The following is a 14,162-nucleotide window of genomic DNA, read 5'->3' as shown; positions in this document are numbered from 1 at the left end:
TTTTTAGACCTGTTTTCATTTTTGTTCCTTTTATTATTTTTTAACTTTATTAATATAGATGGTAGAGAATGGTATGATTATATAATTACTTACTTCAATAAAGAAAGATTAAACAGTGAAATATCAGTGACATCAGTTCTCTTGTGTATCTGTAGGGACCATAAAGAGAGATTGGATGTTAAGAGTGTTCTTGTTTATCTGTTCTTCAGGGACCATGGCTAAACCTGTTGGGTCACTAGCCAGAAGCAGTAGTTTGTGTCGCTCGCGCCGCAGCATCGTGCCCTCCTCGCCACAGTCTCAGCGAGCTCAGCTTCCTCCACATGCTGCCCTCGCCTCACACCCTCGGCATTCCCACCAGCCCCAGCACACCCAGCACTCGTTGCCTTCCCCTGATCCAGATATCCTCTCAGTGTCAAGTTGCCCTGCGCTTTATCGGAATGAAGAGGAAGAAGAGGCCATTTACTTCACTGCTGAGAAGCAATGGTATTGGCAATGGGTAGATTGCAGCACATACTGCCTCTGGGCAGAATAGGGATGGGGTTGGGGGTGGGGAGTGGTGCATTCTGTTTGTGCTGTTGCATAGCAAGTTACCATACACTGTGGCTTCAAACAACACCCATTTGTGCACACTCAGCCGGCAAGTCAGAAGTGCAAGCCTGGTGCGACTGCATTTTCTGTTTAGGGTGCCACAAGGCTAAAATCAACTGTTGGCAGGGCTGTGTTCTCATTTGGAAATCAGGGTCCCCTTCAAAGCTCATGTACTTGGGTAGAATTCAGTTCCTTTAGATTATAGGACTGAAGTCCTCTTCCTGTGCTGATCTCAGCAAGGGGCCAAGACCAGTGGCTAGTGAAGTGGGGCTACTCTCAGGCCCTAAGGGCTGCCCTCCATTCCTTGACTGTGACTTCCATCTTCAAAGACAGTTACAGCGATTTCCCTTTTGTAAACTCGTTTGTTTGAATCTCTAACTTACTCCATCTCTGATTTCAAGACTCAAATTTACTTAGCTAGATAATAATCTCTCTGTATTAAGAGCCACTTGTTTGAGGCCTTAATTTCATCTGTAAAATCCCTTTACCACAGCATTTACATTTGTGTTTATTTGAATAACTAGGAGAAGGTGTGTGTACATCAGGAACTGGGAATTTGGAAGCCATCTCAGAATTCTGCCTCCTGTGGAGATGTAGGTAGATACTCCATCACTGCAATTTATTCTTAAAGAATAATTCAGAGTTTGTATCCCCATTGCAATTGGAGAGTTCAGTGCAACTTCTCTTGGTTAGCACTTCACTCTTAGCCTTTTGTATATCTTTGCAGTGTAACTATAGTTTCCAACAGGATGTCTGTACTGACTGAACTGTATGGCTTTTGTGTGGCTTCTGAAAATTGGTAGGAAAACTCTAGAGCTGTACTGTCCAGTAGGATTTCTTGCATTGATAAAAATGTTCGGTCCTTATTTTAGATAGCAATGTCAAAAATTCACAGCTAGATCATAAATGTAAGAAAAATTTGATCCAAAAAATATTTCTTCCTCTTTATTTTTAGACTCTAAACTGTTGAATCTCCAGAATCCCTATAAAATAATAATATAGTTAATATTTGCTGATCTTTTATGTTCTATATATTATGTACATATGTACTCTTTTAAACCTTACCTTAGGTTATCTTTTCATACATGTGCTAAATTTAAATGAATTTAACTATATTTCACTCTGGGGGAAAAATAAATAGAAAAATAAAATAAATGGGGACGGGGCATAGCTCAGTGGTAAAGTTCTTGCCTAGTATGCATGAGGCCCTGGGTTTGATCTGCAGTACTGCTAAAAATAAAAATAAAAATAAATTAAAGCTGTTAAAAATATAAATAGTACACATGATTAAGTTCAACTTTCAAAGAAAATATGCTGTAGAAAGAATGTAAATTTTAAGCTATATTATTCCTACACTCTTAAGTTTGACTATGTGGGAGAAGCAACAGTACATTAGATTATTATTTGTTTTGGAATTCAAATATTAGGATGAGAAATGACATTAGAAATCAATCATATTTTCTTCCTTGAACATAGAAAATTGAGACCTAGAGAAACTAGGTGATATTTACCCAAGGTTTTATGGTTGTAAGGGCAGGACCAGTATGGGAATCCAGGTGTCCTAACTTAGATCAGTATTCTCTTCACTTATTATTTAGAGACTAGTTTTTGGAATATTTTTAACCTAGCTTAGAATTTCACACATAAAGCAGAAAAGAAAGTAAATTTATAAGATTGTAAATAAATCAGCTTTTAACTTTGGTAGCTGAACAGCTTCAGGGACTAGTGAATTCAATTAATGGGCATTCACTCCATAAAGGTGCTTCATGGAAATGTTCCTACTAATGATTTATTTCTGAGAGTAGTCCTTTCTTCATATTTCAGCTGCCTGATGCTTTCTGTAGTACTACTCATTATCAAATTGTTGAAGCGCTTGAAAATCATGCAGCATATGTAGACGTGTTATATGAAAGTGTTATTTAAGTCTTTATTAGCCCAGGGGATTTTGAACCTTCTGGGAGCTTATAGTAAAAATAATCTTTCTATATATGTAGGAATAAAGTAATTGGACATGAGCAAATAAATTCAGCAATATAATGTATATCTAAAATGGTATTAACAGAAAATACTTGTCAAAACTAAATGCCAGAGTAAACATGAATGTAAATATTATGCAAAGTGATAGTAATTATAGACCATCCAAAGACAGAGAGTGTTCATTCATTCATTCTATAAATATGAATTTATTCCGTGCTATGTGCAGCACACTGGTTAATAACTTACGTTGCCAAAGCAAGTGAGATGATCCTGGCTTACTTCAGCTGTAGATCATAATCATAAAGGCTCTTGCCTTTCTGTCCTGTCCTTGTCTCGCTTTATTTCTTTGACCAGTTACTTTTTACCTAGACTTTACCTTTCATTTTATAAGCATTTTTTTTTTTCATGAAGTGAACAGTATTCAGATTGGGCTCAATGCATTCCAAAAGTAAATAAGACATGGCTCCTGATTTTCAAGATCTCATTCTATGCATTCATCAATCCATCTGTTCATTTGTTCAATGTATTTGTATTCATTACTCACTGTGAGCTGGCCACTATTCCAGTGCAGAGATTACAGAAGTTAAGAAGACCACCCCTCCTTATATTTCCTTTCTTCTGGGTATACTGACTATAAACTGGTTAATATAAAATATCTGTTACTGGTACATGCTAGGATGGTAAAAATATGTGAAAGAAAAAAGAAGGCTGCTTCACATAGGGTACCTAGGGGAGTCGTCTCTGGGGAGAGAGTAGTAACCCATATGACTTGGAGAAGTAAGCCATGTGGAGATAGACAGATGATACCAGGCAGAAACAAATACAAAGCTGTGGAGATGTCCCAAGATGGGCATATTGGAAGAATAAGAAAGAGGGTGGGGTGGAGTGAGGTAGAGGAAGGGCATGTGACTGGAAAGAACCGGGGGCAGATGTAAAGGGACTCATAGGCTTAGACAAGACTTTTAAAATTTTACTCTGAGAGAGAAAGCATTGGAAAGCCTTGAACAAGTGAAGAGTGAGCTAACTTGAGTTTTGAAAAACCACTTTAATGGCTTATAAAGAAGTAACAGAGGGAAGAACAAGCATGGAAGCAGAGAGACCAATTAGGAATCTGTTGTAATCATTTAGGTGAGTTCATGATGGTTCTGGAAGATGGATGGCAGCAGAGGGGCTAATAAGGAGCAGTGAATTTGAAGGAATGATGGCTGCTGGGCTATGAACTTTAGTTTTCTATTTCTTTTTCCCTTGTAGAGAAAGGTTGGGGAGACATGCACAAAGGAATTAATCTTTGAGAATTTATTGAATATCTGCTTTAAAAAAAAAAAAAAAAACTATAGAATTGCCTTTCACCCCCATCCATTCCACTTCGCCACATCTCAACTCCTCGTCCTCCTCTTAGATCATAGAAATTACATATTTGTATAGTATATTCCTTTACCTCCTTAGGGAGCTATTATTTCATCAAGTTAAGATTAAAAAATTAAGAGACTAAAGCAGTGACTAAAATTCCATTTTTTTCATATATAAGTACCAATTCTGTGGTTCAGAAAGAAAAGTACTGAAAAAAAAAACAGAAATTTTTATGTTAAAAAATTATATGATGGGCTGGAGCCAAAGCTCAGTGATAGAGCACTTGCCTAGCATGTGTGAGGCACTGGGTTTGGTCCTCAGCACTACATAAAAATAAATAAAGTTCCATTGACAACTAAAAAAATAAAAAAAATGATATCTTAAAATTTTCATTTCTCTGACAATTGTAAAAGGCATAGCTTATGTTATAAAGTTTCTTAGGTTGTAAGGTTTATGTGAAAAACAAAACATAACTCCTGAGTTTTAATAACCTATGTTATTATATAAAGTTTAATTTTCTAATTTTTTAGAAATCTATATAGAATTGTAGCATTTCTTCTATTAAATTTTGAAAGAGAATTAATGAAAGTCATTTTTGTTAGAATGCCTGCTGGGACTCTGAACAATATGCTCATTTAAACTTTTTACTGCTATCTCATTCAGGGAAGTGCCAGACACAGCTTCTGAGTGTGACTCCTTAAACTCTTCCATTGGAAGGAAACAGTCTCCTCCTTCAAGCCTTGAGATATATCAAACATTGTCTCCTCGAAAGATATCAAGAGATGAGCTCTCCCTAGAGGATTCCTCCAGAGGAGATTCACCCATAACTGCAGATCTTTCCCGGGGCTCTCCCGACTGTGTAGGTCTGACAGAAACAAAGAGTATGATCTTCAGTCCTGCAAGCAAAGTATACAATGGCATCTTAGAGAAATCCTGTAGCATGAACCAGCTTTCTAGTGGCATCCCAGTGCCCAAACCTCGCCACACATCATGTTCTTCTGCTGGCAACGACAGTAAACCAGTTCAGGAAGCCCCAAATGTTACTAGGATAAGCAGCATCCCACATGACCTGTGTCATAATGGAGAGAAAAGCAAAAAGCCATCAAAAATCAAAAGCCTTTTTAAGAAGAAATCCAAGTGACCTGGCTGACTTGATGGAATTCTGTCCAGTGGCATCTGTAAACTTCTCCTATCCTCACTCCCTGCTTTTTGTTTTAATTTTAGGAATGTAACTCCATTGGGGCTTTCCAGACAGGATGCCATAGTGGAACGTCCTTAAGGGCAACTGTCTACTGTCTGCTTATTTAAGTTGACTGCATAATCAATTCGTCAAGCCAGTTATTACTGAAAAATCTTAAGAGATGAGACAGTTTACAGTCATTTCTGCCTATTTATTTCTGCTTTGTTGTTAGTGATATGTATACAACATTTTGTTGAAAGCCACTATGGACTTACAAGCTTTAATGGACTAGTAAGCCAGCATGGGCTTGCAAAAATTTCTTGTTTACCAGAGCATCTTCTTATCTTTCCACAGAGCTATTTACATCATGGACTAAATAACTTAAAAGACATAAAACTAATTGCACTACTCTTTTCCAGACTGGAAAAAAAAAATGTCTGCAAGTGAAACTGTATAGAGTTTATAAAATGACTATGGATAGGGGACTGTTTTCACTTTTAGATCAAAATGGGTTTTTAAGTAGAAACTAGAGTTTCTAATTGACTTGATTTCTGGAAATGAAAACCCACGCTTTTATTATGGGACGCTTCTTTAAATGCATTTATTATTATAAAGTTTCAAGTCCTGCTGTAAAGATCATGTTGTTTTGTTTTCCCCAGGGCTTTCACTGTGATTTACTGCATTGCAGGCTGTATGATAAAATAGAAATAATTTAAAGAGAGAAGGCTCTTGATTCCTTATGCAAGTAAAAGAGTTGAAACTTGATTGAAGGACTTAAAACATTCACAAGCTTAAACTGATGTCGGGATGTGGGGGTTCCGGCACTTGTTTACAGACTTTGAATAACGACAAAGGATTTATGGCTTGTGAAAAATTTGTACTGTGGAAAAGATAATAAATTGGAGACATTATTGTGTGGGATTGTGTTGATCTTTGTTGATAACACTCCTCAAAAAACATTATCTGTTTTCTGGAGAGCTTTGTAAGCTGTCTTGTTGCTTAATTGCAATTTAAGAAATAGTGATGTTTGGAAGTAAGTTGTCAACAAATGTCTTTCTATTTTATATTGTTTGTCATATTTTTATGTAGTTTGAAATGTTTAAATGTTCTAATATCAAGATTAACAAATATAAATTTATGGTGCATTTAGATTGTGTTGTATTAATTTGTAAAGTTCGGTGTTTATTAAATCAGTAGATTGTTATAGGCTAGCTTTATTGTGAGAAATGTCTCATACAGCAACAGAGAACATTAACATTTGGGTTTCTGCTTATTACATCTTAAAAAATTAGTCAAAAATGATCGGGTTAATGCAGTGTGGAGGGTGTTTGGGTGAGCAATTCAATAAGTATTAGCTAGAGTAGTTTTTCAGCATTATAGCTAACATACATAATGTTTAGCCCAGTGCTGTTTAGGTGAAGATGCTGATTGATAAGCAAGAGGTTTCTTTGACATTTGCCCCAAAGAAATGCTTTAATTACTAAGAATGTGAAGAATTTCAGGAAATCTCCTATAAACTGGGATTGTTTGTTTTCCTTGGTCCTATTGTCAAAAACTGTTAATTAAGGTCTTAAATGATGTTTACATAGGCTGATACTTACATTTTTAACAGACCAAGTCCTGTTAAGGGCAGAAATTGATTGAAATGAATTCATGATTTTTACTAATAATAAGGTTAAGTAATCTGAAAGGTAGAGTTTAGGAACTCAGATCTAAAGTTGTTTAAGAAGGGGAAAAATTGTACATAAGTAATTTAAAAGTGTCCTGGAAAGTTTATTTAGAGAAGAAATACCTTTTTTTTTCCTTATAAAACAGAAGGAGTTCTTCCCTTTGAAACTTGCAGAAGGAATGGGAACTTTGTAGTCTGATGATGGGGAGATCAAAGCCACTGGAGCCTGGAGTGAAACTGGGAGAAGAGCTGCCACCCAGGGCTCTGCCTTTCCAGGCTGGAGCGGTGCCCTGGGTCAGGCTGCCCTTCTGCTTAGGCCTCAGGGAGTCCTTGTTTAAGTGCTGCTTTTCATACACTTGTTTATAAACAGATTCAGTCAAGGGGTATTTACTGCTTTGTGGTGTTTGTAATGTTTATTTTGCATTAATACAATACTCTATATTTGTAAACTTAACAGAAAATAATTGAGCTTTGGAAAGCCACAATAATTTTTGTATTATTTATATGTGAAAAGTTGGGCATTTCTATAAATTTTTAACATTACCCACTTGTTGCCTTATTTTAACCTTTCAAAATTATGGTGTTTTCCTGGTTTGAAAAGTAATACCTTCCATACTATTAAAAAAAAAAAAAACACTTCAGTGATAGAAAAGTATAAAGAAGAGAATAACAGCAAGCAGACCAAATTCTTCTACCTAAAATAACATTTTTTAGTATTTTGGTATGTTTTCTGTTATTTCACATAATTGAAATCATACTATACATTTACTATAGCTATGCTTTTTCACTTAATAAAAAATTTCTCCAACATCATTAACAACTCTTCATGAACAACATTTTAATGACTGCATGATAATCTGCCATTGTATGGATTTGCCGTACTCTTTTTTTTTTAATACCTTTATTTTACTTATTTATTTTTATGTGGTGCTGAGGATCAAACTCAGGGCCTCACATGTGCTTGACTATCACTCTACCGCTGAGCCAAAACCCCAGCCCATGCCATACTCTTTTTAACATTTGTCTGCCATGAAACATTACGCCATTACCAAATTTATGTGAAGTATTAACATTTAATGTTTATTGAGCACTCTTTGCAGGCAGTATTTGAAACTCCAATATGTATTCTGATTTAATCTTTACATCAACCCTGTAAGGTAGGTATTTTTAAAAATATTTTTAAATCATCATTTTACTGATGCAAACATTCCACAGAATGAATAATTTGCTGACGGTCACATATCTAGTAAGTGGTAGAGCTGAATGCTTACCTCCTAAGTCATACTGCATACATTCTAATCAATATGTTGATTTCTTAGGATATCTTTAAAAAGAAATATGTAGAAAAGTATAAAGATAACTTTAGTTCATATGTTTATATATATGTACTTCTGTATGCATACACACAACAGACAGTTTGATGGATAGAGGAGGTAGGAGCTGGGCACACACACACAACGTCTCACATGCATATGTCGGGTGTAACAAGTTTTAGGGTTTCTTATCCACATAGCTATGTGAATATCCATTTCCCACAATACAAGGGTGTATAAATACTCTTTTCCACACCATCATTTGGTTAAAACTTTGCTAATCCTATAGGTAAATAATGTCTAGTGAGGTTGGAAATTTTTTAAATGGTTTATTAGCTTTGTATATGTTTCATTTCAATGACTTGTCCATGTTTTTTGCCCATTAAGTTCTTGGGGGTCCTAGTGTATTCCTAAATCTTGTGTACAGTCTTTCATATGTAGTTGTTGTGTTCTTCATTTACCATCTAAGTTAGTGATTTTTTTTATTGTGTATGCATTTTTCATACTTGTTTAAAAATAAGTGAAAGCAAAATTAGGTTTAATTTAGGTTTATTGATTTCTGCTTTTAGGTCTTGAAGAGTTTCATCTTGTTTACATGGACAAGGTGGATTTTTCCCAAAAAATTATATGTAGGACACAATACAGGTTCTTCTTAATCCATTCAAAAATGTTTAATAGTCTATTATGTACAGAGTGTTGTAATAAGCTCTGAAAGTTTACAGGTAATGTGGTAGGCAGGTGCTTACTTTAAAGGAGCTTGGTATCTAATAAGGGACACAGATACTTTTATGTGGTAGAAATGTAAAATGAATGTTGGAAGCTGGGGGTTCATGGAGAGAGAGATTATATAGGTAAAAAGTATTTATTAAAGGTAATTTAACTTAATGGTGCTCTTTTATTGAGGACATGGAAAGCTTGGCCATGGTAGGAACAAAGGACTGAAAGCAAGTTCATTTTAGGGCTTCTTCTGATTAGTAGTATGGTTTCAGCAAGTGAGCTTGCAGTTACTAGTTTCAGCAAACTGTGCCATAATGGCAATTTAGGCACTATTTGGGGGTAAGTTGTTTGCCAAAAACACAGCATCTGAGCAATCCCATAGAAGCCTGGACTGTGACGAGTGAACACTGTTGCCTTGCCACTTCCCCAGGCCTCACACAGGGCAGTCTTTGTTGAAAGACACTTATCTGGGCAGGCTTGAGTCTTATCTTGAATCAATTGATGTCAAGTGGGCTTCAGGCCATGTTGTAGGATTTCACCTGAGTCCCAAGAGTTCCTGGCAAGTCTCTCAAGTGGCTCTCAAAGGGTTCTCTCTGTGCCCATGTTTGTTTGTAGGCCCAGACAGAAAATAGAGAGAGGCCTCCATCCAGATCTTGATGTATTAACGGTGTGCTGGGATTGAGACAAAGTCCTAAGTTAGAGTTCCGACTGCCAGATCTCCCAGCATTCTCGTGATCCAGTTTTTACTGAGTCTGCTGCAATGTTCATCAGCCTCCAGAAGTGGGGGCGGGGGGCATTAAGCTGTAGGCATGCTCCAGGGAATCACCCTGGCTCAGCCTGTCCAGATTTCCAGTCCTTTAAGCAGTAGCTGAGCTTCTGCCTCCTGTGGACATGCCATTTGGCCAGGACAGGTTCTAACCCTATAAATCTAGTCTCTAGGAAATTTTATCTGGGCCAAAACAGTTCTTGATCAGTTGCTTCAGATTGTCTCGTTGGTTTCAAATAATTTTGTTATGTAGCAGACATCCAGTGTTGCAGTTTTCTTAATAATACCTTGTATTTATTCCAAAACACAACCTCTTTAATTGAAGCATCTTAACTTTAAAACCTTCACAGAGGTTAATTTTTCCACCTGTAAGAATGTTAGCCGAATCCCTCTTACCCTCTGGCCCCAGGGGTTGGTGGCACCAGTGTGTAGGGAGATTGAAGGTCAGCATTACAGGACTGGGAAAAGGTTTCCAAAACAAGAATGTGGCTTTTAAATTTTATTTTTCTTCATAGAAACTATTAATGTGCAAGATGTGCATCTGTAGCCCAAAAGTACAATGACAAGAAATTAAAGCAGGTTTGAGTAGGGATAAAATGAAGACCAGTGCAATGCCAGAAGTTGCCTTTGAACTTTAACAGTGAAAAAAGGAAATTGGAAGTAAGAGTGGACCTGGGATCATGAGAAATCAGGGATGGAAAGAAAAGGGGAAGGGTGCACTGAGTGTCAAATCACCAAAGCTTGTCAATTTAATTTCTGAATATTTTAGTCAATGCCTCTTCTGTATCTATTCTGGGGCCTTCCCTTCTTCAATTTTTATTTTATTAGTGAATTCAGCCTCACCCCATCATCCTTTTGTTGGTAAACTTTCTAAGTGGCACAGTGGATTTTCTCTGAATAAAATATAAACTGAACAGAGACTACCAGGACCTTAATGTCCTGAGCCCTGCCTACTGCTCTGGCCTCGAGGTCTGCTGTTGATGGACATGCCCTAACAGAACTTCACGCAGTTACAGAATGCACCGGGCTGCTTCTCACCCACCTCCTTGACTATGCTGGCTGCGCTTTTGCTTGCAATGTTCTCTCCCATCTTGGATAACCTTTAGCTCAGCACGGGGATATCCAGGAAGCTTGACATACAGGCTCCTAGTCTGAGTAAGATTTCACTTTTGTGAATGTCCAGAATTTTTATTACAGCACTTGTCACATCATATTACAATGACCTATTTACTTGTTTGTCCTGCGAACCTTACCTTAGCTTTGAACTCTGAAGGGATGGCATTTTCAGCACTGAATACCTTACATGCCTGATGAATAAATAAATGAATGAATAACACACTATTGCTGCATTCAAGTTCCAGGTTGTTAAGGGCCTTGACAAATTTAATAATTAGAAAACAGTTCAAGACTATTTATAATTTAGGCGAGCATTATACACTGTATTTTCTCTTAGCATCTGTTACTAAGCTAGATAGTTGGATTTAAGCTATTTAGTGACTAGTTTCCAAATGGAGGGGATCAAGTGTCAGGGTAAGGATGAGTAGCGGTTTCAGGGAGTTAGTGAGCACCCTAAGGAGACTATGGGTGCAGTGGGACGTCAAAGGCTTCCTACCAGCTCAGGCTGCCACTGCAAAATAGTGTCTGCTGCAGGTCTTTGCTGCATGCTCATGTGGCAGAGAAGATCAAGATATCTCTCTCTCTCTCTCTCTCTCTCTCTTCAGCTTACAAGGCTACCATTCCTATTGGATTAGGACCCTACTTTTAATCACCTCCTTGTAGGCCCTGTCTCCAGGTAAAGTCCCTTGGGTTTAAGGGCTTCCATGTGTATCTGGGCTGGCAGCAAAATTCAGTCCACAGCAGTTTCCATAATGTGGTCATGCTTCTCAAATCAGTGGCACAAGTGGGAACTTTCTCAAAATTGACGTGCAAGGAGTCTATCTTGCATATTTCTGTTTTGATTTATTCTGGGCTGGGGACTCAGAATTACATTTTCTAAAAATCTCCTTGGAATGATTTTGTTTATACCAGGAGCATTTACTACATCTATGCATTTTGTTCTTGCCCTGTGAGCTAGAGGCTCTCTTCCCTTCCCCTCCACTCCTCTTCCCATCTGGAAAATATTTCCTCCACTATTTGCAACATCCTCTGGGATCTATTTTTCCCATAGGAGGAATCTGGGGGAACCCAGCATGCTCTGGAGCTACATGGGAAGACCAGCTGACATGCCTTTCCCTGCACTCACTCTGTGTCATCTGTCCTGCTTGGCTGACTGTGGAACAAACTGAACTCTCCCATGCATGGCTGTGTAGGCATGGAGCATGCCATTTTATCAGATGTGTCACAGGGTCTAGACTTGGAGGAAGAGGAAGGGCAAAGGAAAAGTGACATGTGCCTGTTGGTGCTACTCCTTTGTAAAATGCTGTCTAGGAACCCCTCCCTCAGTGACCTCTCTTTCAAACTAATGGGCCAGAACTTTGTCACACAGCCATCCTCAGCCAGAGAAGCTGTGAAGCTCAGTGGGCTGGCATTGATTGATGATTGACTGACTTACACACTGCTGACATCAAACACAATTTCTACTGATAAAGAAAAGGGAAATGGGTTTGAGTGAAGAAATAGGCCCAGGGACAAGCTGTGTTCTCATGTCTAACTTCACCTGGGAATGGCGCTCTCTAGAGCTGTGTTTGGCACATGCAGGTTCATTCAGGTGAATATAGGGAGTGTCATTGGACATGTGCATGGACTTGAGATAAATTTTAAAGTTCTAGTGGTACATTGTATTCATGAGTTTCACAAATGTGGGACCAATTATCAATTGTGGACTGAAGATATGTTTTAACAAATTGCTTCGGAACACATATTTTCCCCATGTCATTTCCCCCCAGAGTATAACAATTATTTATATAGCATTTACATTGTATTGGTTGCTATAAGTAATCTAGAAATAATTTTAAATATACAGAGGACATGCATAGGCTATATGCAATTACTATTGCAGTTTTATATAAGGAACTTGAACATCTATGGATTTTGTCATCTGTGGGTGTCCTGAAACCAATTTCCTGAAGATACTGAGGGACCACTGTATGTGAGTTTCCACCATGGGCCAGGAACCATTCTATATACTGGGAGTATATCAGTAAAGAAAGCAGACAAAATCGCCCACACTTGTGGGGCTTGCATTCTAGTGGGGGAGAAAAGAAACAACTGAAATGTGATATGTCAGATGAGGCTGGGGGTTGGTTGCAATTTTAAGCTGGGTAGTCAGAGAAGACCTACATTAAGATTTTGGCATTTGAGTCATGACATGAAGGCTATGAGGGGCAGAGTCATGCAAATGCCTGGGAAAGAGCATCCCAGGACGAGCAAACAGGTATGGCAGGCACCAAGGCCCTGGGTGGTTCTTTGCATTCCCAATTTATGTTTATTTGATGGATTTGTGACAGTTTCTATGTTACTTTTTCCCAGGACATTGGTACATTTGTTACCCGTGAATGAGCAGCTCTGCAGTGGCAACTGCTGCTTTCTTCCCCCTTTGGAAAAAAATGTGCCTCAGGGCACACGTTGACAAATTGTTCTGAGTGCCTTTTCCCATCTCTCCCCCAAGTCCATTTCCTTGTTCTTCAGGGCTACTTGCTGTAGTAATTATGAACATGGATTTGAGAACCTGATGGGTCCTCCTGTGATGCTGGTAAATCCCCTATCCCCCTCGGAACCCGTGTCCCCATCCTGGAAGCAGGGATTCAGAGCCACTTCACTGTTGAAGAATGTCACATGAGATGAGGAACACAAAGGGCCAACCAGTTCTAGGTTTCTCACAGGCTACTCGACTGTACCCTTTGGCTCTTCCTTGTGACCTGTAGCCCCTGGGTCACAGAGATTATCTGCTCCAGTGCTGTCCCTGTGGGGGCAAAAACAAAAACCCAAAACAAAAAACTTTTTACTCCTTACTGGTGTGTGAGAGCCCCATGTCACATCCATGCTCTTCAGTGAAGTCATGTTTGCCAGCCTGTCACACCTCACCTCAAAGTTTTCTGAGAGTCTAAAATGAGACCTTTACCATATGAGTGGCAGATGTCAGTGTGTTCATGCTGACAGCTTGTCATCATCTGGCACTGTTCACCTGTGCACTTGTCCCCGCCTCCCACCAGGCTGTGGCCCCCTGTCGTTCAGCTCCTGTCTTTCCAGTCTGTCATGGATCTGACCCTCCTGTTTCCACCCACGCTATGTGTCCTCAGACACACCTGGCCTTCCTGCCTCCCTTTCCTACCTGAATTCCACAATTCCTCTTGGCAATCCCCTGTAGCTCCCTCCTCCTCATCCTTGACTTCCTGCTGTAGTTAGTGAAGCAAACTCTGTCATTAGCTCTGGCCTTTATTTGTCCCATCATCTTGCTTTCTGATTTTTATCAGTGATATTGTATCCTTATTATATCTTCACATCACCTTCCTCATGCTGAGTAACTGGTAGCTTCTTTGGTGGGAATATCTACAAATTCTTGTCCTTAACTTATAAAGTTTTATACACACACACACACACACACAGAGCCATCCTTCTCTCTTTCCTTTACCATCAGAGGAAAAGTTATTTTTCTAACCAAGA

At 38.6% G+C, this 14,162-nt stretch overlaps 1 protein-coding gene across 5 annotated transcripts in view; it reads left to right on the top strand.

The window, feature by feature from the left end:
* Positions 1-6,244, top strand: part of Stim2 (stromal interaction molecule 2) — a 176,298-nt gene extending 170,054 nt beyond the window's left edge. For 2 of the 5 annotated variants that reach the window (XM_046423810.2, XM_046423812.2), the window contains 3 exons: positions 210-483; positions 1,113-1,181; positions 4,579-6,244. In XM_046423810.2, the coding sequence (XP_046279766.1) occupies positions 210-483; positions 1,113-1,181; positions 4,579-5,056 (821 nt within the window). In that variant the 3' untranslated portion in view covers positions 5,057-6,244. Of the gene's footprint in view, positions 1-209; positions 484-1,112; positions 1,186-4,578 lie in introns of all 5 variants that reach the window. The other 3 variants (XM_046423813.2, XM_046423814.2, XM_046423815.2) reach the window with 2 other exon arrangements.
* The last annotated feature ends 7,918 nt before the right edge of the window (positions 6,245-14,162 follow it).

The sequence above is a fragment of the Marmota monax genome, unplaced genomic scaffold, assembly GCF_021218885.2.
Source record: "Marmota monax isolate L192 unplaced genomic scaffold, Marmota_monax_Labrador192_F-V1.1 WCK01_AAM20220418_F8-fsc00009, whole genome shotgun sequence".
NCBI classification, from domain to species: Eukaryota; Metazoa; Chordata; class Mammalia; order Rodentia; family Sciuridae; genus Marmota; species Marmota monax.
The sequence above is the reverse complement of the archived record's forward strand: the minus strand, read 5'-3'. Positions and strand labels throughout refer to the sequence as shown.